We start from the raw sequence: 26779 nt of genomic DNA on the forward strand, positions 1-26779 counted from the left end.
TCTATTCATTCAACCAATTAGCACTTCATGCATCTGCCTACTCTCCCTTAGCTTTTGTGGAAGTCTCAGATTGAAAGCACCTCGGAGGAAAATAAGTAATTAAATGAAATTTCTTTCAATATCCTGATGTCCTCCAACTGAAGAGGAATCTCTAACATCAGATACGTAATGTTTGATTGAAGAATTAATATAAATCTTATTGGTGTGCTGAGTGGCATCTCTACAAGTTATTTAATTGGAATAATTATTCACATCGTATTCACCATATAGCCTAGTACAGCATACTACAGTCTAATACTTTATATGCTTACAATCAACATTTCAAAGCACTTTACTGAGTTTCATCTGGTGTTAAAGTAATACATTGTGACATGAATTTCTTTATAAAACTAAAATTTATCTCATTCCTTTTTTAAAAAACAAGTTCAACTTGATAACGAAGCCAACAATCTAAATATTTAAAGTACTGTTTAAAAAGCATCTGTTGGTGAAAAAGTTTGGACAGGTCGCAACTATCTGTCAATATATATTTATAAATCCATTATCCAGACACCTACAAAAAAGTAAAGTCTTTAGCATTCTTTTTATGGTGAAACTTCAAAAGCTAATGTGGAAAGGTACAAATAGGACTCTGGAAGACATTGCCAAAGGGATCAAACTTTTCCTCCTATTATTTTGAATGTCCCCCTGTAGTCAATAATTGTATCTCTTAAAACTCATTTTTGATCACCAAAATTACTACATAAAACGTTTTTTCCTTGAAAAAAAATTATTCACGCCTTAAAATAGCTTGAATGTAGCTCTACACCCTTGCCTCATTCTATGAATATGCAAATTATCCCCGCCTCCACTCTTGCACCAGTTCAAAGATCCACTCGTTGACGATCACGCGTTGACGTGATTGTTTACAAGGTCGTTTATGACGTCAGAAACACCAGTGATTTCAAACCGCGATTTTGAGACTGTTTTTGGTTCACTGGAGTTTTGAGGAGAAAATACTCATCATTGGTGTCACTTATGAATTTACACATGGTTTGTCTTAAAGCATATTAAAAACACCACATAGACACAAACAACATTAAAAGCTTGATTTTCACCACAGGGGGACTTTAAGACACAAGAATAATTGGATGTCATGAAGTTTAACTGGTAGAACATGGTGCTAACAACACTACAATCATTTATTTGAAAAACACATATTCATGAAATTTATTATGTAGGCCTATAGCCTACTTTTGTTGCACAGTATGACAGGTGTCTGCTAAATGAAGAAAGACTATTAGACTACAGTACCCTTAAACTGTTACAATAATCATGCATGCTTTTAAAGCGTATCCACATCATGTTAAAAATGCAGTATTTGCAAGACGTTGTTTAAGAAACTGGTAAGTGAAAAAAAGTAAATGTTAAGGACAGTCAATTATGGTCATCTTCATTAAGGCCTTAACCAACTCATGTTTTTAAAGGCCATGCAGTTTTAGCTTTGATGTATTAATGATGCCCAAGCTGTGTTGTGCCAGATGCACTCAGTGGCGCGGTGGGCAATCCCAGAACATGAATGAATGAATCCGTCACACTGCTTGTGCAGAGAGCAGATGCGAAGGCCTGTTGCTCCCTCTGCTGCATAATGAATGTAACAAAGATAAAAGAAAATTAGCATGTCTTACATGTTCAATGCAATATGACACAGTTTACTGTAATATTCTAAACATGAACTGGCTTTTTTTTTTTTTTTACAAAATGCATATAACCCCCGGACAGTTCTAGCGTTCCAGTGTGACACATATAAACAACAGTAACTTACTTTGACTTTTTAGAGGTGCTTCCCTCTGTGAATCCTTATCACTTGGCAACAGAAGCTGTTAGGCTTCAGGGTGATAGAAGGAGAGGAATGCAAGTTAAAGCGTGACATTCAAGAATCAGTGAATGAGTAGCATGTGGTCCATTTCCCCCATCAGTCAAAATGGATTGGGAGAACGACGGACCAGAAAGAGGTTCCCCTCTATTTTGAAGCGAAGACTTCAAATAATCTCTCGCTTTCCTTTTTTCCTGGTGTGTCCCCAAAAAGACCACAGGGCATCAAAATGTAGGCAAAAGGCAGAAATTACTCTTGAGGCAGTAAAAATAATCCGTCCGGACACTTACAAGCTCCCACAGAGATTTTAAGCCCTGTGCTTATAAAATATTGAGCAGCCACTAACACAATTCTGTCTTCCAGAGCTGTCTGGGGTGATGGACAATTAAAAAAGAGCTCAATAGGAGGTGCTAAAACTGCAGAGAGTGATAAAAGGGCCACTCAGTCTCACCACCAGAGGTCAATGTTTTCAAAGGATTATAGGATGCTCATTTGGTGGCAGAATTTGATTTCACCAATCGCAACGTTCCTGTATCAACGTCTTTGTTGATCCAGAAACAACATTCCAATCAGCCAATCAGATTTGTGGGAGAAGTTTACAGTTAATGTTAAGTTTACAACCAGGGTTAGGTGCTTTTACGTCAGTGTTATTCACCTATCATTTCCCTCTGATTATAGGGGTTATAGGGTTTTGATTACATTTTCAGACAGGAATGTTGTTCCAGGATCAACAAAGTATGTTGGCTCAGGAATGATATAACTACCCAAGATCACGATGTGACATATATGCTACAGCTAGGTTTGAATGGCTATATGAATATAGATATTATTTGCACGGTAACACTTTACAATAAGGTTCATTAGTTAACATTATTTAATGTATTAACTAACATGAACTAACAATGAGCAACACATTTGTTACAGTATTTATTAATCTTTGTTAATGTTAGTTAATAAAAATAGAGCTGTGCATTGTTTGCTCATGCGTTCACGGTGCATTAACTAATGTTATCAAATACATACTTTGATTTTAATAACGTATTAGTAAATGTTGAAATTCATATAGTCTAAGATTAATAAATGCTGAAGAAGTATTGTTCATTCTTAGTTCATATTAACTAAGGTAGTTAACTAATGTTAACTCATGCACCTTATTGTAAAGTGTTACCATTTGCACTAACCAATCAACAAATGCACCTTATTGTAAAGTGTTAACATTTGCACTAACCAATCAACAAATGAATAAATAACTATAATAGTATAATATTGATCATAAACAATGTTCTTGGATCATGAGAGCAGACTGCAGTGGCAGTGAAAAGGTCACTGACTAATGGCTTAGTGAATGACCAGGCAATTATAATCTGTGTTGAGTAAATGTTATTGCTATGAGAGGCTATCAAGAGGTCATAGGTGTGACTCTTACACTGCAGATGGCTTGGAACATTTTTGTATCTTTTGACCACAGTACATTTCCATGAGATGACACCTTAAAGACTGATGTTTGAGTTAATCTATTTGTGTGGAGCTAGAATAGCCTACTTGAAAACATGATTTACAAATAAATCAGTGTGGATGTGTATTTAAATGAGGTATTTGCAGAAAGCAGAAATTTTTAAAAATGATTCAGAAAAAGGTATTTTCATTATTGTCAAACGTCCCTCCATTAAAGGGGACTAATAAAAACGTCTGGAAATGAACTTTGCTGATTGTCTTGTTGACAGATATGCAAACCTTTGCTTTTAAACGTTGAAACCCAAAATGTAAAAAATATTGCACAATATTATTAATATCACCAAAATGGCTAATAATCTGTACTGGAACCTGCAACCTGAACATTGGAAACCTGGACTGTGTGTAAAAAAACACACTTGAGCTTGTTTGTCACAAGTTTAGACAGGGGGCAACTACCTAGAAACTATCTCTTAAAAATACATTTTTGTGAATATATTTATAAATCCAGATGGGATGTTTAACCAAAGTCAATTGCATTCTCAATATATGCATTTAAAATAGTTGTGGCAATATAATAAAATATAAAATATTTCAATATGTATCTGACTAATAAAATATTAGCCTGTATAATATTATCAATCATATTATATTAAACATTATTAATATTAATAAATCACATTAAAAATATGCATAGAAGGATAATGAAAACATTTGAATTGCAATTAAAATACAAAAGTAAAAGACATAAGAACATGTAATTGCTGAAACTTGTAATCTCTAAATTCCCGTTCATTTCAATGAGAGGCTGCTCTCAATGATAGAGCTCCTGATGAGGTCAGTGCTAGCTGCCTCCCGGTGTCAATCAAACAATGGCGTCATATATCCCCAGCGTTTCCGGTGTGATGGGCGGGGCTCCGCGATCCCGGTCTGGATTCTTCATTCGGGAGCGCCAGACAAGGCTGAACACGAATGCAGCCATATTCGGCTTCAGGGAGAAGCAGACCGGCTAGCGTCCACTTACACGCAAGGATTCGCCTACTTAGAAAAAGCACCCACTCCCAGTTTTTGGAGGGCGTATTTATGTAGGGTAAATAAGTGTGTAGTTCTTCTATTAGGGGATTTATTATTGAAGATATAACGGTTACAGCAGAGCGGAATGAGTGTCCAGTCATCCTGAGATTCGACGGGAGAAAAAGCCCCGACACATCCCGCAAAGTGGAAAGTGCAGATTTGTCCGGATTAAGGCAAATGGAGCCGACAGGGCCTCGGGAGTGAGGAGGGGGGTAGAAACGCTGGAAACCAGCGGACAACAACGGGAATAGGCGCATTAGGTCTTCGTTTATCTGAGTACAATGTTGGGCACATTTTGCTAGCTGGCTAGCTGGATGGCTGGCTAGCAGTTGGAGTCTGGGACTTCAGATCTCCACACATATCAGCCAGATAAATCCCATTTGTATATATTTATAGCGCGAATCCCTGTTATATTAATATCGACAAGTGTTATTTTATATTTTCTGGCTGTGGGAGTGGTAGCCAGGCCGCTAAATTGGTAGAAAATGTCTGCGAAGGTGCGCCTGAAGAAGTTGGAGCAGTTGCTGCTGGATGGCCATCAGAAGAACGAGAAGTCACTGAGTGTGGAGACACTGCTGGATATTCTCATATGTTTATACAACGAGTGCAGCAACTCGCCCTTAAAACGGGAAAAACACGTGACAGACTTTTTGGAATGGGGTAAGTTGATGAATTTGGGTGTATTGACTGCATTTGGGAATATAAATCAGTGCGTGCCCCTTTAAGAGCTGTTAATCTGTTATTACATTTGTCTTAATCACCCAGCTGACTTCAGGCTATTGTCAAAATTGCTGCTGTGACATTTGCTCTTGGAATTCCTGGCCTCGTTGTTTGAACAATACTAGTTGAATAATCGAATCTCTGTAGTTTTAATTGTGGGGGGTGGTGGGGGGGAAGGAGATATTTAATATAATGCAATACAATGATGATTGATAGATGTTCAAATAAACCTTAATAAAAAGCCTGATGGACCATGATTAAAACTCACTCAGACATGATTTTTCAAATAAATAAATATGGATAATCAAGTACACCTAACCTAAAGCTTCACTCAAGTACATTCACTTTTAAATATTAATAACTGTATATTCAAAGTGTGAATATATACTCGTACACTCTTTATAAAAATCATATACTAAAAGGTCTACTACATGCTAAAAAAAACTATGGACTATCAGTCAGAGGATAGAAAGCATATAGAAAATTGGGTACAATAGGTTTTTCAGCCAAGTTTTGGTCATGCTAATAATTTTAGAGACCTTAGAAATCCATGTACTACTAATAACACAATAGGCAGATATTGATGATAAATGTAAATCTTGGACTTTGGTTTTAAGGGCAATGTAAATGTTTCCATTTATATAGTCTAGGGACATTGATTCCTGTTGATGTTCTTACATTTATGCTACATTTATTGTTGCTATTGCCATCACCATTTGCATGAGGGTGATGCTCAGTCTGACAGTATTGTTTTTTAGGCACCGTGGCTTCAGTCACTTCCTAGTAGAGTTCAGTGTAAAGGGTAAACAGGACTGCAGTAGGTGGGATGCCCCTTTTCGAGCTATTCCTGGTCCTGTCGGTTGCGGTTGGCCTTCACCGTGAGTAGATTCTCTGTCCTGGGTGTTGGGTTGACGTCAGTAATGAGATTACACCCCAGTGTGTCTGCTCCTGTAAAGACCGCCACTGTCCTCCTGCAACCCGTCACTAGCAGGTGCCACCTCACATCCCATCACTGTGACTGAGCCATAGTATGACCCAATTTCCAGGAGTCACAAACTCCTCTGTTCTTGTCTTACTACAGCACTGGTAGGCCACACGCTTTCTTATGGCGCCCTTGATTGTGGAAGTTAATGATTTACGTGGAGGATGTTATGCCTCCGCCAGTTAAACAGAAGTAATGCACTAATGCTACTATAAAGTGCAGTATTGACAGAGTGGTAGCTCTCTTGCTTTCCATTTTATGAAGTGTTCCAAATCTTAGAATGGCCGCTTGGAATTGCTGGTTTACCTTTTGTGGTGGAAAGAAATGTACCCTATCTTCTATTTACACATGGCTTTCTGGAAGTGACCGATAAACATCTTTGGTGGAAATATAGTAAGAAATGAAGAGAAGCTCTAACGGTTTCAGTAGTCTGTTGACTGACTTCGTTTCAGTGTTTGTCAATTTGACGACATTGTGATGTTGTCTCCTGCCTCACGTTCGTACAGCCAGCCCAGAAGGCATGGAGTAATTGTGTCATTTTCTTTAAAACTTTGTTATTGACTGAAACTGGGGATGCTCTGATCAGGATTTTTGCAGCCACTACCGACTACCGACTTTTTTTTCCATCATGATCGGCTGTTAACCCCTTACAAACTGAAGGCATTTTAAATGATTTCACATTAAGTGGCATACTTAAAAGTAATTGTTTATAATAACTATAAGAAACAAGATATCATCAAAAACACGGTCTCATTTGATAGAAAACATTACAAATTTTGAAGAAAATATATTTTGATCATTTTAGGAAGTTCTTATGTTACAACACTTAAAAAAAAAAAGCAATTTCTTGATTTATTTTGTTATTATTCATGCTTGACATGATGTCTATTAGAAAGTATTAGGGCTGGGCGATAAATCGATTTTGTCGATTAACTCGAATGTGTAGTTTACGCAGATTTTTTTGAATGAAAATCGGTTTTCTCTTTAACAACCGCCGACGCACCCATCTGGGCTCCCGTAGTTCCGACCGGGCTCAGCGCTTGCCATGATAGAGATACACAAACAATATGGCAAATGAGCAAGGCCGCGGCAGCAGAAGCACACCCCCCGAAAACATTTAGGCTACAAGCTGAATCTGCAGGGCTGCCAACTCTCACGAGTTCACTGTGAGAGACGCAATTCTGTCCCTTTTTACACGCGCTCACGCCACACATCCATTTTCTCACGCAGAGAAAAATCGCGAAGCAAAGAGGACACTGACACCGATAGACAAGACCGAGCAGGTTACTATCGATATGAAACAGATTCTCACCTCTCAGATTCTGTCAATTTTATTACAAAATTCAAACCATAAACACCGTTTTGGCGCATGTAAATGTGACGTGAAAGAACGCTGGCAGATCTCGGTTCAAGTGGCACGTGAACCGAACATCTGTTACTCTTTACTACCAACTTACCAAAATGTAATAAAATCGATCGATCAGTGTTTTTCAACCGCGGAAAGATGTCCATAAAACAGCTGGAGAACAACATATGTCACGTAACGTTACATTTACCTCAGGATGGCTTTTAATGACCCATAACACGCATGTTAGTTAGACGCATTATAAAATAAAAAACGCATTATATTTAATTTGAGTTAGTTTTAACCTTTAATAATACCAGCTGACAGGGCTCTCTGTATGTTTACAGCATTAGGTGATTTTTTTTTTTTTTTTTGGAGAACAATTTACATATTAACGTATCTACTGTACCTATTTATCCAAAGGAATTTATATTGAATCAAGATCAGAATCAAATCACAAGAATTTAATTGAAATTGTGAAATTTGTGTATATAATAAAAGCAATAATAAAAAGCAATAATAAAAACAGTAGCATACCAGTAAACTTAATAAAATTATGTTTAGTTACCAAATAATTTGACAATCACAATACACTTATTGTGATGCAAGTTTTTAGTTTTTTTACAAATCCCCCCAATCCCAATCCACCCATTTTATTTTGTTACATTTTCATTGTTTTCAAAGACAGGGCCTGTCCTCTTGTCTTTTTGGCTTGTTGTTTCTGATTGCACTTTAATGGAGATCAAATCCCAGAAGGGAATATTAAAACAAAATAAAGTTAAAACTTGAACAACTTCTTTGTCATCTGCAGATTGATTTTAAGTAGGGAGAGAAAAAAATCGATTTAAATCGTAAATCGGATTTTTTGTGAAAAAATCGGGTATTGTTTTTTTAGGCCATATCGCCCAGCCCTAGAAAGTATAATGAAAGGTCATAAAATCAAGTTTTCTCCGACCGGTCGTTCGGAGCATCCCTGAAACTTTGACTTAAGACATCTAATTGCAGAGAGTCCCGACCTCAGGAGCTTGCCTTGAACCCATCATTTTATAGCTGTGTACAGAATTTGTATTTTGTAGCTTCAATACAAATTTTTTTCCTTCAATTTTACAACTAGGGATAGGACAATATTTCATAATTTTATGAATATTGGCATTGGCCGTTAAAGAAACTATGATATCAAAATTGACAATCTTAGTTTTTAATTGAATATTAAAGGGTTTATTATAAATAATTTAGGGGAGTAACGGATTGTATTGGGGCTAATGGGGCCGTTAGTTGTGGGCCTGTTACTTTGATGTCACATTGTATAGCATTCCTGAATATTTTGAGACACTTTCTGATTTATGGGGAAATAAAGTTGATTTTTACCATAATAGGGTTGTTGTGTACACACTGCAGTGTGCGGACACATAATTATGTAAAAGTAATCAAACAACAAAACACAGCTTTAACAAAAAAAAAAATATTTTACAGTGAACACTGCAGTGTTATTTTACACATTACATTTATGTACCTGAAAACTATTGTTAGACCTTACTTTTATTTTTTAACTTTGATTTGATGTATTTGTTCTTATTTTATTATTGACTGTTCACTTGTCTTTAATAATGTTTGAAATGTATTAGTTAGGCTAAGGCTTGTAGTTTTTGCTGTGGTTGAAGAAGTACTTGGTGTTAGCTATTTAAGTAATGAATGGAAAGAAAAGTTACATTTGTGACATTGCTGATCATTCACTCAGCACACATGCATAATTTGGATTTAAACTAAATCGTGTAAGTAAAACATGAACTGTTACGTGATTTATAACGAGTGGTTCCCTACATTATTACAGGACGTTTGCAGGTCAAGAAGTTTCATGAATGCAAACATACGAAGTAGTTGCCCTGAAAGTGCTTGCCTCAGACACAAGCATATTGAATTCTCTTTCACGTCTTGTGCTTGAATGGACAAATTCACACAACATTATGTAAAACATCAGTTTTGGCACGTTTCCTGGTAAACATAGTCGGGTATATCTTAATGAACGTAAACATAGAAAACACATGTACAGTAGGCTAGGCTATAATGGAGCCGTGCATTCGGTCTTAAAGGGACATCAGTCTAATAAACCTGCTGCTGTGTTTTTGACTGTTAGTCAAACTACAAAAGACAAGGTAATCACTCACTGCCATTGACTTAATTACTTTTGTAAATTTATAAAGATTCATCTAGATTTAATTTATACAGTGAGCATGCAGTATTATTTACATTTTGATGACTTTATTGAAATTATGAACCTAAAAACTACTGTTAGACCTACACTGCTGTTCAAAAGTTTGGGAAGATGTTTTAAAAATAATTCTCTTATGCTCACCAAGGCTGCAGTTATTTGATTAAAAATATAAAATCATTTTGTGAAATATTATTACAATTTAAAATAACTTTTCTATTTTAATATATTATACAATGTAGCCTAATTTATTCCTGCGATGCACAGCTGAATTTTCAGCATCATTACTCCTGTCTTCAGTCATTCTAATAATGTTTTAATTTACATTAATTAGGCTAGTAGTTTATGCTGTAGTATCAAAATTGGAATAGAGAATTTTGATATTTCACTGATATCTTAAACATTTGAACCACTGACGCGATCCCTGCTGGAGCTGCTCTAAATATGTGCTGTGCAATTAAATTAAAGACAAAATATAAAAGAGCAATAGAATGAACAGTGAAAGTAACAGAAGCTCATTCAATACATTTTAACAGGCATAAATATGCATGAAAATAACCTGGAGGAAATATATATTTACTAAACAAAGCCATCTAATATGATTCAAATTCTTTTGGTTTCTCAACCCAATATATTACAAATCTAGTGAAAATACAGGAATCGGTATCGGCAAGTACTAAAAATGAAAGTATCGGTATCAGATTCGTTCTGGAAAAAGTGGTATCGATGCGTCCGTAATATTAATATCGCAAGTCAACATGAAATCCGTTTTTTCAGCATCCCAAAAATGATGCCAAATACATTTTTGAAGTCACTTGTCGCCACCTACTGGTGTAATTATGTGATAGATACAATCTTAATTAGAAAAGTTACTTTCAAAAGGTGATTTACTCTATTTTGTTTGAATTTAGATTGCAATCTTTTAATGATTAATAGTGCTCTAAGTCTTTGTCAGTTAAAATTTTTACAGCTTTGTCAATGGATATTTGAACAATTTAATGTTACACTATATTATAAGGTAACATTGTTACAGTTTAATCACAATAATACTGTGTAATAATTAACTTCAAGTTCTTACTATAGGGGTTATGTTTTAAGTAAACTGTTACCTATTTGTGTTTTTAATGATTTCATCAAACATTTAGAACATTTTGATTCTTTAGTTTTCAGAACATGATTAAAAATGTCACCATTCACAAAGATTTTTGTGTCTGAGATCCCTACGGGATCTGCACCTCATTATCACTGACAGACATATTGACTGCACCTCACATTCTGCTATTGACCGGATCTGTTAGTTCACAGTCCATCTTGTCTCACTGGGGCAATTTTCCAAGAGAGGACGAGCTCTGACTGGAGAAATTCCTCTTCAGTGTTGCACAAGAAATGCTAATGAACCTGAATTAGTGCACATGAATCCATTTTGTTGTAAGAGCCTGACAGGAAGTCAAGCTTCCATGAATTTATCGCATGCTCCTAATAACTGAGTTTATGATAGCGCTCTCTTGCCAAAGCAACAAGCAGAGCACATATTAATCATTGCAGTGTATTTCTCCTTTACTTGATTTCTCAAACCCAGCTTTCCAAGGTCAGTGGTGACAGAGAGAGAAGTATGCAGGTGTTTATGCCTGTCAGACTTCCTCTTCGACAGCAGACTGAAGGCCAATTAAAGGAGAACATTAAGCAGAATGAACGCAGACTATAGTATTTACCCTCCTTGGCAGGTTTTGGTGTGAACTGTTAATGGGGTTGCAGTTGCTAGTTGTACAGGCTTGCACTGCTCTCTCTCGCACAATAGCATGCAATTTGATATATTGTATTTGCCAGTGTTGTTAAATGAAACGCATATCTCCTTGCACATAAATCATTGTTTATTTGGGCCAAATTTGGAACGGCACAGTTTTGAGATGCACAATAAAAAAATTCTGTCTGATACCTGGCAGATTGTCAAATTCAGTACTTTATTAATTTGTAAAATATAAACATTTTATTGTATTATTAAAAAATTATTTATTTAGATAATTGTAAAAAATTAATAATTGTTTAATAATAAAATAAATAAAATGTTTACATTTTACTAATTAATTTAGGAATCATGACGGTATATGAAATTAATATTTTGAGAGTTCTTAAATTTGGCACCCTATTGTTTAGCCGTCATCAGAGATTTTTTTCATTATTACAGATTTTTTAATTTGCCAATATTGTATGTTTTGTTGTGTACCTTTTACATTAGGATTTCTTATATTGCTCACTTAAATGAAATGCTTTTCATACTGTACATTTATAATGTAGTGCATGAATTCCCTCACTGAATTACAATCTCACCTAAATGTTTGCTAACTAAATGTATTTGTATTTTACTTTCGAGTAATTTTGTTACAAAAGCTTAGACCGCATAAGGAAGGTTGATTTCAAACGTTGTAAAGAGTCGGTAATAAAACAATTACAAATAAATTATAAGCAGTATCACAATTAAATATAATATTACTAAGATACAAATGAAATAAACAGCACTTTATGTTTTTCAGGTAGGTGTAACGGTATGATTTAGGTAAGAAATACCACAGAAATTGACATTTAAATGAACAAGACTCAAAACAATACGTGCAAATGATAAACTTTAGTGATGTTGCCACACTGGCCCAATTGGGCAAGTGAAAATTTCATCCCGCAACGCAAGTGGAAATCTTATATCGCAGCAGCAGCAATGTGCTCATGTGAGGCCATTTGCCCATTTTGAGAGCGAGAAAACGCATTACCGCTGAATCACTCAAACTGTCGCGCAGAAAGTTTTCAAATCTGTTTTGCTCTGATAATCTCTTTGGATTTATTTGCTCATTCAACCTACATGCTATAGTGCATAAATGTTTGCAGGAGTATCCCACCTTCTAATTGCGAAACCTGTGGTAGTCCTTGCTATTGGCATACCTATCAAAATGACATAAAAATTTTCAGTATCTGCTTGATGGGAATCGAACCTGTGACATTAGCGATGCCAGCCATGCTTTAGCTGTTGAGCTACAGGAGCACTCAGAACCTCTGCCTACTCCCTGTGTTTGTACACAGACAGACCTTTGCCGTAGTGTTCACCTTACTGTCCTAATGAAGCTGTAAAGCAGGTTATGCCTTTCTATTGTATTTCACCCATTTAAAAGTATGACGTGGGGCTGGTAAACTCAACTGTACCTGACTTACCAGCTGGCTCTTGCCTCGAGCATCATAGTTGCTGGTAGTCAAGCACATGTGTGCCGGCAGGGGCTTTAAACAGTCGATACTCCCCTCATGAGCCTGCATTTCAAAAAGAGGGGTCTTGACATGTCACCTGGGCAAATCTTGATGGAGGAATCGTCCTGTTTGTTGCGGCGTACAGCAGACGGGGCACATGTCCTTATTCACAGCAGCTGCTGCCCCTTATTCCTACTGGTGTGAGATGCCTTGACTAGCCTACTTTCACAACAAGCAGCAAATAACCTAGTAACTGCAGTGGTTGGAGAGACTGTTTGAAACTGCTAGTCTGAGAGAAAGTGAAAAGCTGTGCGCCCTGCCATGTAAGCTCAGATCGAGCTGTGTAAGCTTGGGTTTTGGCCGTGCTCTCTGTTTACAGGCACTCTTTGCTGCTTTGCAACTCTTTAAGTCTGCACCTGCTGAGATTTTCTCTCTGCCTCATTTTCATGACATTCCTGGTTGCCGTTCTGACACGCACACAGTTTTAAAGGCCTTGCCAAGCATTTAGTTTTTTGCTTTTATTATATGTTGAATATCATTATCAACCCTTTTGTGTATGTTCTATAGTGTTTCCTAATTTAGACCCTCATAACGTTATACATTAAACCGCTACTCAACACAGCAAGATCAGCAATTATATGCTAATTAGGCCGACTAGTAAACTATTCACGGTTTTAGATGGTTAATTTTATTGTTTGCCTTCACAGATGTTCCCTGATGGTGAACAGCACACAGTTTAAATCTTTTACATCCTATTCCATGTTTTATCAGCCAGCATCTTCTTTGATGCAGTTGCAGTACAGTTCAAAAGTTTGGGTTTGGTAAGATTTTTTTGAAGTCTCTTTTAAATTAAATCTGCATTTATTTGATAAAAATACAGCAAAAACAACCATATGAAATCGAATTACAATTTAAAATAAATATTTTCTATTTAAATATATTTTAACATGCAATTTATTCCTGTGGTGGCAAAGCTCAATCACCTGTTATGGTTTTCATTTAAAAGGACAAAAATGCACTCAAACACCAAAGCAAAAGGTACAACATTTTCATGGTCCACTTTCATATTCTTTCTATGACAAAAAACATCTAAATCAATTTCACCCCCTTTATATTCTGAGAAGACACAACCTCTTTAATTTGGCCGAACAGACAAGTCCAGCCCTGGTACACGCACGTGCCACTCTTAACAGGAGGAAATGAGCAAGCTGCAACTCCCATTACATTTGAAATGTCTGGTATGTCCAGAACGAGTTATTTTGCTGCCCGTGAACAGGCCAAATGGTCTATACTGTGTGAGGCATCTCTCTTTCACAGCCCAGGCCACCCTGAATCGTTGCATACCACTCTTGACATGCACTCGGCGTGCTTTAGGTGCGGAGTCAGGACAGGGCTTGTGTCAGGAATGCCTCTCAAAACAAACGCTGTTCACTCCCGATCTTTACAGATGTATGGACCGCGATGAATACGTTGTGATCCACCACTCACGGTTTGTGAGATGAATATATTAGAGGATTGTACGTTGAAAAGTCTGTGTCCCTCAGGACTTGGTCACCTGACCCAAAGCGGTGGCTGGACTAAAGTGAATTCCAGTCATTCCTGTTAATATCTTCCCCCAACATAAGGCATGTGTGGGTGATCTCCCCCTCCCCCTTCCTTCCCCTCCTCCGCTTTCAGGCCTTTGGCCGAAAGCATGACACAGATTAGCCGCTCAGCTCTCCTGTAAAGCCTAGCCTATAGGCACGAGGCCTATGCGCCTCGTTGTGACGTACGTTAACATTAGACGTGTGCTAGGGCTGCACGGTATATCAAAATAAAATCAATATGGCTTAGTGCAATTGTCAAATCGTAAACATATGTGCTACCAGTTTAGGAGTGAAGTGTGTCATTTGCACACGTTGTTCATGACAGTGTTTCAGAGTGTCAAAACGGCTTGGTTCATGTACTGTGAGTCCAGTCGTTCTGAGACATTGTGAGCTGCACACTTTTAAGTGAACATACAAAGCCTTTACTCTGAAAATGGCAGGGCATTCGTTTATTTCCTGGCAGCCCTTCAAAATCAAAATTTGATGGTATACCATTTGAATATGAAGAAATGTTAGTATTGTAATTTTACTATAAAATAAATGTTATTTTATTACTTTTACAGTAACAATTAAATGGATGTATTATTTTGTTATATATATGATGACGTAAAACCGTAAAAAGTCGCCGTCGATGTGCATGTAAACCGTATAGAAATAAGGCTTTTGTGCCACGTTCTGCTTTATAACATTGTGAAACATTTGTAAACTGTAATAAATCGCACATTTTTATTTAGAGCAGGTTGTCTGGATTCAAAGGAGCCAGCACTCAACATAACATGATGCAAAGATCTTGAGGAAATCTTACACGGAGTGACATGACATGCTGCTTGGCTAAAGCTATAGGGCTTCTGGAATCTGATCACATATAGCTATCCAAGTAATCTGGTGAAACTTCCTGTATCTTTTCACATTGCAACATATATTGCAGAAAAAAACGAATGATCACAATGTCATTTTCTTTTTTTCCTCCAATATTTGTGCCCCCCAGTATAAGCTTATTGCAGATGTACATTGTTTTTTTTTCTAGAAACTCAGAAATTGTTCTGGAACATTAACCAGTGCTTTTTCTTTTCACGATCTGATCGAGGGTGAAGGTGAACGGAGGGCACAGCCCACTATTTTCTAGATTTAGATCTGTCACGCCCATACAACTCCAATAAATGTTATTTTTTCTTCTCTTCCAAGCTCTTTCACTCACTCAGAGACAGTCTTCTGGGTTCTTTTTTTTTATTGTATCCCCATAGTGTTCTCGCACTCCCTCTCCAAATTTCGCAATAATACGGCATGGACAGGATCCTCATTAGTCAAAGTGCCAACCCACTAAGGGATGAATGTTCGTCTTTTATTCCTGCTATTTCTGACATGTTGCAGATACACTGTTCCTGTCAGCCCTTTTCTAAACATGCTTTGCATTTCAGGAGAATAAAAGCCGCTCCATTCAAACTTGACCTCAAAATTATTCAATACAGTCATCTCGTCCTTATGCTCAGGTTTCCCCCTCATCGTATCAACTGTGATCAGTTTTCAATATAAACTGTGGGATCAGTTTTTACATTTGGGCTTTGTGAAAGACTAAAGAGAGTATTTGATTGATTTTAGTAAATTTGAAAGTTACATGCGTGCACCATTTTGTCTAGGCAAGACTTTTAAGCGACTCACCTAGTCTTGCTTGATGGATGTGATATGCGTAAATGTCTGCTTTAACAGCTGAAGACACGAGTAATGAATGACACGGAGCCTCAGTCCCTGAGACACACTGCTTTGTCTGTTTGGAAAGCCACTGACCCATTCATGCCAATGGTGGTGACTGTTACCATCAGTCCAATTGTGGTGGGAGGCCACATTTTTTCCCCCTTGGCTTTATTTGTGTCTTCTACATCTTCATTATTGTGTAACACCAGCTGGATTCTGGTCTAAAGTCCATGTAAGGATTTTGGCAGCTATCGCTGGATCAGTTATGACAATAAATGTTGTAATCTTGATGTCAGTGTTTTAACTTTTAAGTATGTCTAAAATAAATACATTTGCATCAAATTATCTTAATAGCAGCAGCTATTGTGGTTTTTTGCTGTTGGGTAATAAAGTTTGTGACTATATTTGTCCTCAGTGCACACTGATTCAATCAAGAGCTGTATTGTGTTATCCTGACTAGTGATGTTTATCAGTTTGATAAGTCTGTGACTTTGTAATAAAATTAGTTTACTTGGCATTTTAGTACTCTCTCTCACAGTGTCACGAATCTAGTGTCATCACTGCCACTGAAACACTTTAAGAAGTAGGGCTGTGACTAAGCATGGTGTTATGATTACATAATCGCCCGATTGTGAGGATTTAAGAGAAAGCATTTATCGTGCATTTGAATTTTAAATCATATTTTGCAACCTGAAAGATGAATTTTAAAATGCATTGGGTTTTTCTCCCCAGTCGAATCATGCATGATCTCAGACAGTCTGAGTGGAGATTCAACTCTTCTGACCCAATTATTTAAATGACAGTTAATCACCACATAAAATCCAATGTCATAATCCTGAAAGCTCTAGCTGCAACTCACAAATATCGGGATTTTAGATTATTCAATTGATTAATTGAATCAATCAATCGACTGTTCCTCATCTAGCCTTCTCCTTTAATGTGCATACTGAACACTATGCATGTAACGCATTCAAAAAAAAATCACCACATATATTATGTAATTCATTTAATTACATTCTTATATATAATAAAACCGAAAGGGAGCTGGTAAGGCCCCATTAATCGATAATGAAATGCACCGTTTTCGTTCCTAATTGATTAGCTGTTGCAGCCTTAGTTAATTGACGTTCATTTTTATTGTTTATTTATTTTTACTCATGCGACATTGACTTTAGGACCAAAAGGCTTAATTTTATTGCTACGATTCACACATCTGCAGCACTGCATACATCTTTGTCCTAAATGTATATTCAATACACCCTAAAGTGACACCAATACATCTGATTCAAGTTACTGTTTTAGGTTTATGACCATGTACAGTACATGCATCTGGCAGTTACTCTAAGGATGATGGTAATCATGTGGTAATATTGAGTTTCACAGTGTCATATTATTCGTTTATTCTTTCCCACAGGAGAAGTTGAGGACTGGGTCATGATGAGAGGAAGTTGTTTGCTTAAACACAGATTTTTGTAGAAGAAACTAAATAGTTTTAATGAGCTGAGCGGGTACCAGAGACAGCAGATGTATGTGAATTTTGAATAGATTATAATAAGCTTAAAAAATATCCACTAGAGTAAGATTTCACTTGGCTTTACTGGAAGCAAATGACAGATGATGGTTATGGCAGGGTTGATAGACATGCAATCTTAGTAAAAGGCTTCTGGACATGTCTGTAACCTTGTGTCACTTGTTTAAAAGACAAGCCTATTTAAGTCTTTTATTTCCTTTTTCTCTTAAATGAGGAAAGTTATTTGATTTCCACAAAGGAAGTCTTAAGGTTAGCATTGGATGTAAACCCATGTTAGCCTCTCTGCCATCCATCTTGTCTCCGTATCCAGATAAGAAACCTAGGTGAGCTGGAGTGATGATCCAGCCACGCGTCCAGCACTGGTCTGTGCGTTAGTGAGTCTCTCAGCAGGAAGCTGCCAGTAAATGGCTGTTTTGGTGGGGGCTGGGAGTGTGTGGCAGCTGGTGCAGGATAATGGATTAACTCGGGGCAGGGCTCTGATGCTTTTAACTCCCGCGACCAGCCAAACCGTCCAGCAGCCATCAGTCCCTCCGCGGCTGTCTCAGGATGACTTCCTCATCAATGTTTAATAAGCCATTTAGTGGCGGTCAGGCCTGCTCACTGATTGAGCACATCAATATGGCTCTCTTCAGGATATTGACAACTGTTCTTTTGCACTGTCTGTTCATCAAAGAAGCCTGAAAAATGTATCACAGTTGCCAGAAATATTAAGCAGCACAACTGTTTTCCACATTGATAATGATTATAGGAAATGTTTCTTGAGCAGCATATCGGCATATTAGAACGATTAGAAGGATCATGTGACATTGAATGCTGGAGTAATGAAGCTGAAAATTCAGCTTCACAGGAATAAATGAAATGGTTAAAAAGAAATAAAATAAAAAGAAAATAGTTATTTTAAATTGTAATATTTCAAAATATGACTTCATTTTTGATTAATTAAATGCAGCCTTTGTGCATATTTGAGTATAAGTACTTTCAGAAACATAAAAAAAACCCAAAAAACTTACCAACCCCAAACCTTTGCACGGTAGTGATATTAGCCTAGTAATATTAACTCCATGAAATGTGGGATATACCTATTATATTATTAATGAGGACAATATTAAAGGACTAACGGAATATAATTACAGTATTTAATAATGTATTTAGGCTACTTTTTTTCATACAAATACCATAGAAACCATAAAGTTACATTTTGCCATGATATGAATGCCCTGGTGTTATAGGCTATGCCTGGTTTTATCTGTGGTTATCATGATCTAAATGCATGATACTGGATGACAAATGGTTAATTTTAATAATACTCAGAGTCAGAATATTACACTTTACCAAATGAAATTGAGGTCGTTAATTTTTTTTTAACAGATGTTACTGTTTTTGTTAATGAACATACATTTAACATAGTAAATCTGGATCCTAACTCAAGCTAATACTACTGTCAGCTCACTGTCAAATATGCGTTTCGACACAAAACATGTAATATTAATATTGCAGCCTGCACTGCAAACTGTGCTGAAGATCCTCATCTAGCCTTCTCCTTTAATGTGCATACTGAACAGTGCATGTAACGCATTTAAAAAAATAATAACCACATATACATATATTTATGTAATGTATTTAATTATATTTTTATATATAATAAAACCTAAAGGGAGCCGGTAAAGTCCAAGTAATCGATATTGAAATGCACAGTTTTCATTACTAATTGATTAGCTTTTGCAGCCTTAGTTTATTGATGTTCATTTTTACTGTTTATTTATTTTTACTCATGCGACATTGACTTTAAGAAGATGCGTGCCATCAAAGTCAGGCAACACAAACCTGTTTCAAGACTGTTTCAAACAATATCCCCCATTAGCACATGCAGAAACTAAGAAATATATGTTTCTATTAAGCTATTTATTTTGTTAAGGAAAACTGACAAATGTTTGAGTTTGTTGTTCTACCTGAGATTTGTGAAATGTTCTGACAATAAAGAGTAGTTTAAAACACAATTAACGCTCTGGTTTCTACAACTTTTACTTCTGCCTTTAAACTTGAAAGATATAAAAATTTGACATTTGTCTTGATAATTATCGATATTGACTGATATAAAACAATTATCGTGATACATTTTTATCAGACTTGTCCAGTGAAAGTTTATACTGGTACTACGATTGCTATAATGCCATTGCCAGAGCATGATCCAGGAAAGGTCTTTGAAGTTCAGGCTTGAGCAGAGGATTACTGTAAACGTATCTCATTCGGTCCAATTGATCAGGGTCAATAAAGTTCATACAGGGAACCTACTTGGAAAATCACTGTTGTGCCAGTGGTTGTTTTTGCTTCCAGGCTTCAATTGTGTCCCATTAAAGTCTAGTTTGGATTTTTAATGTGTCCCCTGATGATTTTATGATCATTCCTAAGATGCATGTTCAAAGCTACGGCAAAGACTTGCTCTTGCATTTTAAGTATTCGACCTAGTTTTTCTTTGAATGAAAGCTGAGTTAGCAACGATCATCTTGAGTTGTGAATGTAGCTGGAGGGGCTGTGTTCTGAATCTTACTGTGTGCCTTGTGATAGTAGCAGCCTCCATTTTCTGCTCTCTAGCTCGTGTCTGTGGTCTGGTCTCTGAGTGAGTATGCTAGTTACTCACTGGATAAAGTTTCATCTTCAGCAGGAAACTGTATGCCTAACTCCAAGCAGGGCAGTGGCGCAGAGGCTTAGGATTTCCATTTTCCAAGGAATTTATTATACATGTTCACTGACTGCTTTAAATCACTAGTCAATGTTATCCACCTGCTCAGAAATGACTGACCTGACATTTAGATAAGATGCAGGAATATTTAATAATGTTAATTAACACCAACATATGTTAGTCATACTTTTGCATTAATTTTGAGAATCTTACATTTAACCTTTTTTTTTATATATGCTAATCTATGGCACACTTGTTAAGATGCGCACATAGCTAATTAATAAATAAAAGATGTTACTAGGGAGAATCGGTGATGTCTAGAGCAGCACTTTGAGCTCCAGAGCCGTTCAGGGTCTCAAAGTCTGTCATTTTTAAGTGTCTGGCTCAATGAGGAGTGTGTGGATGTTGAAAAACAGGTAAATGACACACACGTGAAAAGAGACTGGAACCATTCTTCCTTCACAAAGCAGTTACTATTTTATATTTATGAAAACTTTTCCTAAAGATAGTCCAACCAATAATGAAAGTTAATTTATCCTTATGTCGTCCCAAACACATGACTTCCTTTCTTTTTTGGAACATAAAAACAATAATTTTCTTGGTGAGTTTTATAAAAAACAGAAACTTGGAAACTGAGCACTGTGTAATATCTGCGCTACTAGCATATTGCGTCTTCAGTGTCACATGATCCTTCCGAAATCATTCTAAAATGCTGATTTGCTGCTCGAGAAACATTTCTCATTATTATCAATGTCAAAAACAGCGCTGCTTAATATTTATTTTGTTAGGATTCATTCTTAAAAAAAGAAAGTTCAACAGAACTAACGTAATATAAACGTAATTTAAACATAAACATAAATGTAATTATTGTCAGTGTTGGTCAATGTAATGTTGTATCCTTGCTTAAAAAAAGAATAATTTTTTTAAAGAAAATAAAATCTTACTGACCTCAAACTTTTGAATTGTAGTTTACATGTATTATACTTTACTCTCTTATATTACCCTGACAACTATTTAATTAACACTGGTGCAAGGAGTTTACTAGTATTTTAACCAAAAAAATGACACACTTCAGCTTTAATTTTGATGTAATGATATAATTCAGTTCAATTATAACTCAATTTATTGCATGATAAAATAATAATATTGGCCTACTTATTATACCTACGAGGTCAAGTCTTTGTGAAATACGGCAACCATTATTGAGTTATTGGTTATTAGAAATGTTTAATTCTAAGGGAACAAGCAGCATATACGGTCAAGAGGAAGTAAAGACCTCTTTAGAACGTCCATAGATGTCAATTTGTTTTACAAATGTACAAATATCTCTTTCATTACATCTAAGAACACAATTTATTTCAGCCAACAAGCTCTTGATTCTTCCGTTCTCTCTTTCTTATGCTGCTACACATATTTGGAGTTGCATAATACATATTTTCATGACTGCACTAACCATTGGCTGGATAAAACATTGTTTCGTCCCCTAATCGTAGTGTGGCCCCTCTAGCTCTGTGTTGTGACCTGGTGGGTATGGCAGAACAGTGTGGGTTGTGTTTTCCAGACCCAGAGGAAAGCCTCACTCTGAACAATAGTCGTCTTATCTCCTCTGTTGCAAAAAAAATCACTTCGATGGATGACTCGGTTAGTTGTGAATGTAAAACTAATGTTGTCCTGTTGGTCATCTTTTCCGGCTGTTTTGGAATCATACACTCATATGCTAACAGAGACGTGCTGTTGGGAAAATTTCCATCCAGAGAGCCACAGTCATTCAAATCGCTGTTTGTTTGGAAGCGAGTGGCTTTCTGTTTCTGCGGTACGTCAGCATACAGTGGTCTGCTTCCTCTGATTGACGCAGTAAATCATCCCAACTCTAAATGAAGATCAATGTCTTTGGTGCTGCAAACATCTTTTTTTTTAATGGAAAATATCCCTATTATTTGTGTGAAGGGGAAAGAGTGATGATAGGCTGAGACAAAATCTACCTTTACAAATTGGAGTGGCATTAAACAAAATGGTAACAGGGTTCCATTGGACAACTTTAGTTAATCCATTTAGCTAAAGGGAGAGTTGGTCATTTCGGAAAGGCTAGCAATAGCAAGCTCCCACCCTCTCTTCAGAGTAGGGGTGCGCCGATCCGATACTCAGTATCGGTATTGCTCCGATACTACAAATATTTGCCGGATCGAGTATCGCCAGACGAGACCATCCAAATCCGATCCGATATTGTAGCCTACGAATGTTATTGTTATACAACGCAAAAGGCACAAAAACATTATAAAGCGCTATAATGTTTCCGTGTACTATATTCCAAGTTTTCTGAAGCCATTACATATAGTTTAATGTGAGGTACAGATTTAAATCGTTAAATTAATCTTCACCTAAGTGCTTCCCTGCACTGCGGCTGTCAATCATTCTCCATTCAGCATTCAAACAGCACTCGGGTAAAACAGTCAAAATGATGAAACTCTCTCCAAGATGAGTCAATGTTCCTATTATTATACTGTAGATCTGTAGATAAAGGTCTATGGTTTGCATAAAAGCACTTTAACGTGCTGGAGTTTCACATGTTACTTTCTACCGGGTGTCTGTTAGATCACAACACAACTGATCAGTGAACACAACACTGGAGTAGAGAGCGATATAATTGCTCTTCACGCGCACATTAACTGAAATTTAAAACTGTTAAAAGGCTCAAACTAATGAATAAAGAAGTATATCTTACTTTTGTGCTTTGAACTTTTCAATGCAAAGCGCTCCGCGCCGTGACCCCATGTTGCTTCGAGCGCATCATTGTGCGCACGGGAAGCGCATAAGTGTTTCGTGCCGCTCTGAATTGGAGGCTTTCATATTACAATACTTTTGCGCAATGGCAGTTTATTGATAGCCTTAGTTATTCTGTCCAATCTATCATATGTTGCTGCTTCATTAAAAAGTTGCGCTTAAAATTTAAAAATAATTGTCTTTTAATTATATAGTATATATATTGTCTGTATTGTTTTACAAAGTAAGGAAAATGTTTAAGTCAAGCTTTGATGCCTTTAACAAAAGAATAATCACAGTCTCTTCCCCACAGTGAGGCATACAGATACAGTTTATTAGGTAATTTGGCACTGTTTTTTTAATTATTATTTTAGTATCGAATCGGTATCGGCCAATACTGAGTCCCAGGTATCTGAATCGGTATCGGATGCAAAAAAGGCGGACCGTGCCACCCCTACTTCAGAGCGTCTCCAAAGCCATGCCTCCTCCAAAACAGAGCATGAACTAGAATGAACCTCATTGGTTCTTGTAGAAGCTCAAACGTGCTGCGTAACATGAGAACGAACCTAATTGGTTCTAGCACGTCAAGCGAAAAATGCTTGAGCTTCCGTTAACCTCAATAGATGTGAGTTGATGAATGTTTCTTAGTGAATAAAAGCCTAAATGTAATCTGTTCATCATATAAAGTGATCGAGTCTCTTCTGAAAATTTTGCCTAAACCGCTCAATAGGTTGATTTCACGTGACGTCACGCTGCTGCATCACGAGAGCGCGAAAATTCAGATGGAGGGCAGGAAGTGAAATAGCTGAGGATCTGCCATCAATGTTTTGTGTAGTTTACGGCTGCTCCAATCGTTCTAATCGAGAAAAGGGAAAGGGTTTTTATAGAATACCAAAGATTGTCATTCATAGGTGAGAAATGTGAAAGATGGCGGCGCCGGAGAGTAGTAGCAACAGGAGTGGCTCCTCAGACTTTCAGAAGTGCAAGGCGGCACGATCGTTCCTCTAAAGTACACGCATACACACGCAGACACACACACACACACACACACGCACAACCCACAGAAAATTGTGCGTCAGTACTTTCGGGCTTGAACGAACCATAACGCACACAAATTATGCCAAACTGTCCGTATTGTCGAGTGTCCTCATAAGAGCAGTCTTAAATTAGTAAAATAAAGTATTTTATTTTAAAGAGTAAATTACACACTCAGACCCGGCGCTAGGATGTATTATACAAATACATGGAGGACACGGACAACGCGCTGACAGACAGGACCAAGAAGGTAACATTTTATTAAGTCTCAACTTTCAAATTTGGTCAGTCAAAGAAAATTATACCATAAATAGGCCTACTATTTTTTGGCTCTTTAATGTGTCGTGACGGATTGCACTTTTTTTCAGTAAACTAGGCCTGTGTGTTTTCAAGGCTTCAAGGTTTTATTGAATGCTACCTCTGACTAAGAATGCATTACTTTGCACTTGTATAGTCTTTTATTTTGGAATTTTAAGAGCAATGAACTAATATTGCAATGTTAAGGAATTCATGTTTTTTTCATTCAGATATGTAAATCAACATGTAAAAATTGCTATTAGCAAATTGAAATCGAATCGGACTGAAAAATTAATCGTTAAATTAATCGATGCATCGAAAAAATAATCGCTAGATTAATCGTTTAAAAAATAATCGTTTATCCCAGCCCTACTTCCTGCCCTCCATCTGAAATCGCCCAGCCTTCCCGCCTCATCATAATCCTCATCATAATCACGTGACTGAAACCCAGTTATTCATATGAATTAACTTTACGATCTCTTAATGAACTTTTTAGGGGGCTTTCACACTAGCACTTTTGGTGTGCACCCGGGTTCGAATGACGTCAGAGTTCGGTTCGTTTGGATGATGTGAACGCTGTCTTCCGAACTCTGGTGGCCAGCGAACCGTACTCGGGTCCGCTTAAAAAGGTGGTCTGGGGTACGGTTCATGTGAACTCCAGTACGGTTCGCTGCTGATATGAACGCAATCGAACCAAACCACGGAAGTGAACCGCTATTGATGACGTATAATGTATAATGTGGTCGACAGGACAGTCGCTGTGTGTGTGTGTGTGTGTGTGTATACACTTACCTTGAAGAAAAGCGGGATTGACGCACTGCAAGCAGAGAGATGATTAATGCTTGCCTCCGCAAAAAATGTCTTTGGCTGACAGCCAGCTGTCTTTGGAACGATTTTAGTACTTTTGCGGCAAACAGACGCAAGTGTGTTTCTGAATGTTTTCTTTGAAAACAAAACCAAAGGTTAAAAAAGAACAAATGTGAAGTGAGCAATTCTAACCATTTTGACGTCTTTTCATTCATAGCGGCGCCAGTTACCAAGCAACACGATTACGTGGCAGCTGCAGCTTGATGACGCAAGCGTACCGCGGTTCGGATACAAATAATATAATGTGAACACAGTCCATCGAGGGCAGGGGGAGGGGGGAGCAATCGAACTCTGGTTCGGAACAGATAATCGAACCAAGTGTGAAAGCCCCCTTAAAGCGTCAAAGTGGTAGTTGCGTAGCTGACGATGGAGACACGGAAAGCTCTCAGATTTCATCAAAAAGATAATTTGTGTTCCGAAGATGAACAAAAGTCTTACGGGTTTGGAACTACATGAGTGTGAGTAATGACAGAATTTTTATTTTAGTGTGAACTATCCCTTAAACATAAAGGGATTTTTTTTCGTGTTTATGTGTTATAATCAGGTCCCCAGGGAATCTACCAACCCAGAAAATGTGAAAAGTGAAATCCCCGTAACTTTGTATTGGTAAGCCTTTCTCTGCAAGCATGTCAAAAAATAAGCTAGGTAATCAGATTTCGCTCCCCTTCTGAAGTATGAAGGGGTTCTTATTATAATATCACCGCCCCTTAATCTGCACGTTTCTACCCACAGCGCCACCATTTGGTTTTCGCAGGCGACTAGTGTAACCAGTTCTAACGCAATGACAGAAGTTCGAGCAAAGCATGCAAACTGTTCTGTGGTTGGCTGCGCAGACGAACACAGAACACTATTTAGAGTCCCATGCTCAGATGAGACGAGAGCAGTGGATTCATTTTATTTTCAATGGAAATCCCCCAGAAACGGATGAATCAATGTAACTCCACAACATCTACATAAATTAATCTTCTAACCCAGTGGTTCTCAAGGCTCCCTCTAGTGGAACGCAGAGAAATCACTGAATTTCGCACGTACGATCAAACCGGTGTGATCAGTCTTGGCTGGTCCCTGGAGTGTACGATTACACCGGTGTGAGTAGAACGGTCAGTGCATCACGTGATCAACTGCTAAATTCAAACGGGCCTTTGCACGTTGGCTGGCGCTGAGCCAGAGACGGACTCGCTCAGTGCTGTCATATATCACAACTATTCAGTGTTTTCAACCACATAATGTTTGTTTTAAGTTTCAGACATTTAAATTTACATAAGTACTAAAAAAACAATACATTTAGAATTTTTGAAATAATAATAATTTACATTATAACTAGACATGTTTTATTCATATCACATACACATTGTGTAAGTAACTTTAAAGTTAACTCTATTCTTCCAGTTCACCGGCCACTTTCATGTATTTCGGGAGAAGTGGAGGAATTCACGTGTTATAAATCCAAACAGATCCGATTCTCT

The 26779-nt window shown here is 37.2% G+C and overlaps 1 protein-coding gene across 3 annotated transcripts in view; it reads left to right on the forward strand.

Annotated features, from left to right (window-relative positions):
- Positions 1 to 4228: 4228 nt before the first annotated feature.
- Positions 4229 to 26779, forward strand: part of cdc42bpb (CDC42 binding protein kinase beta (DMPK-like)) — an 80836-nt gene continuing 58285 nt past the window's right edge. For 2 of the 3 annotated variants that reach the window (XM_077219790.1, XM_077219789.1), the window contains exon 1: positions 4239 to 5041. In XM_077219790.1, coding sequence (XP_077075905.1) covers positions 4867 to 5041 — 175 coding nt within the window. In that variant the 5' untranslated portion in view covers positions 4239 to 4866. Of the gene's footprint in view, positions 5042 to 26779 lie in introns of all 3 variants that reach the window. The other variant, XM_077219788.1, reaches the window with a different exon arrangement.

This window comes from Siphateles boraxobius, unplaced genomic scaffold (genome assembly GCF_051911475.1).
Source record: "Siphateles boraxobius isolate OS27281-9 unplaced genomic scaffold, OSU_SipBor_1 8, whole genome shotgun sequence".
Lineage (NCBI taxonomy): Eukaryota > Metazoa > Chordata > Actinopteri > Cypriniformes > Leuciscidae > Siphateles > Siphateles boraxobius.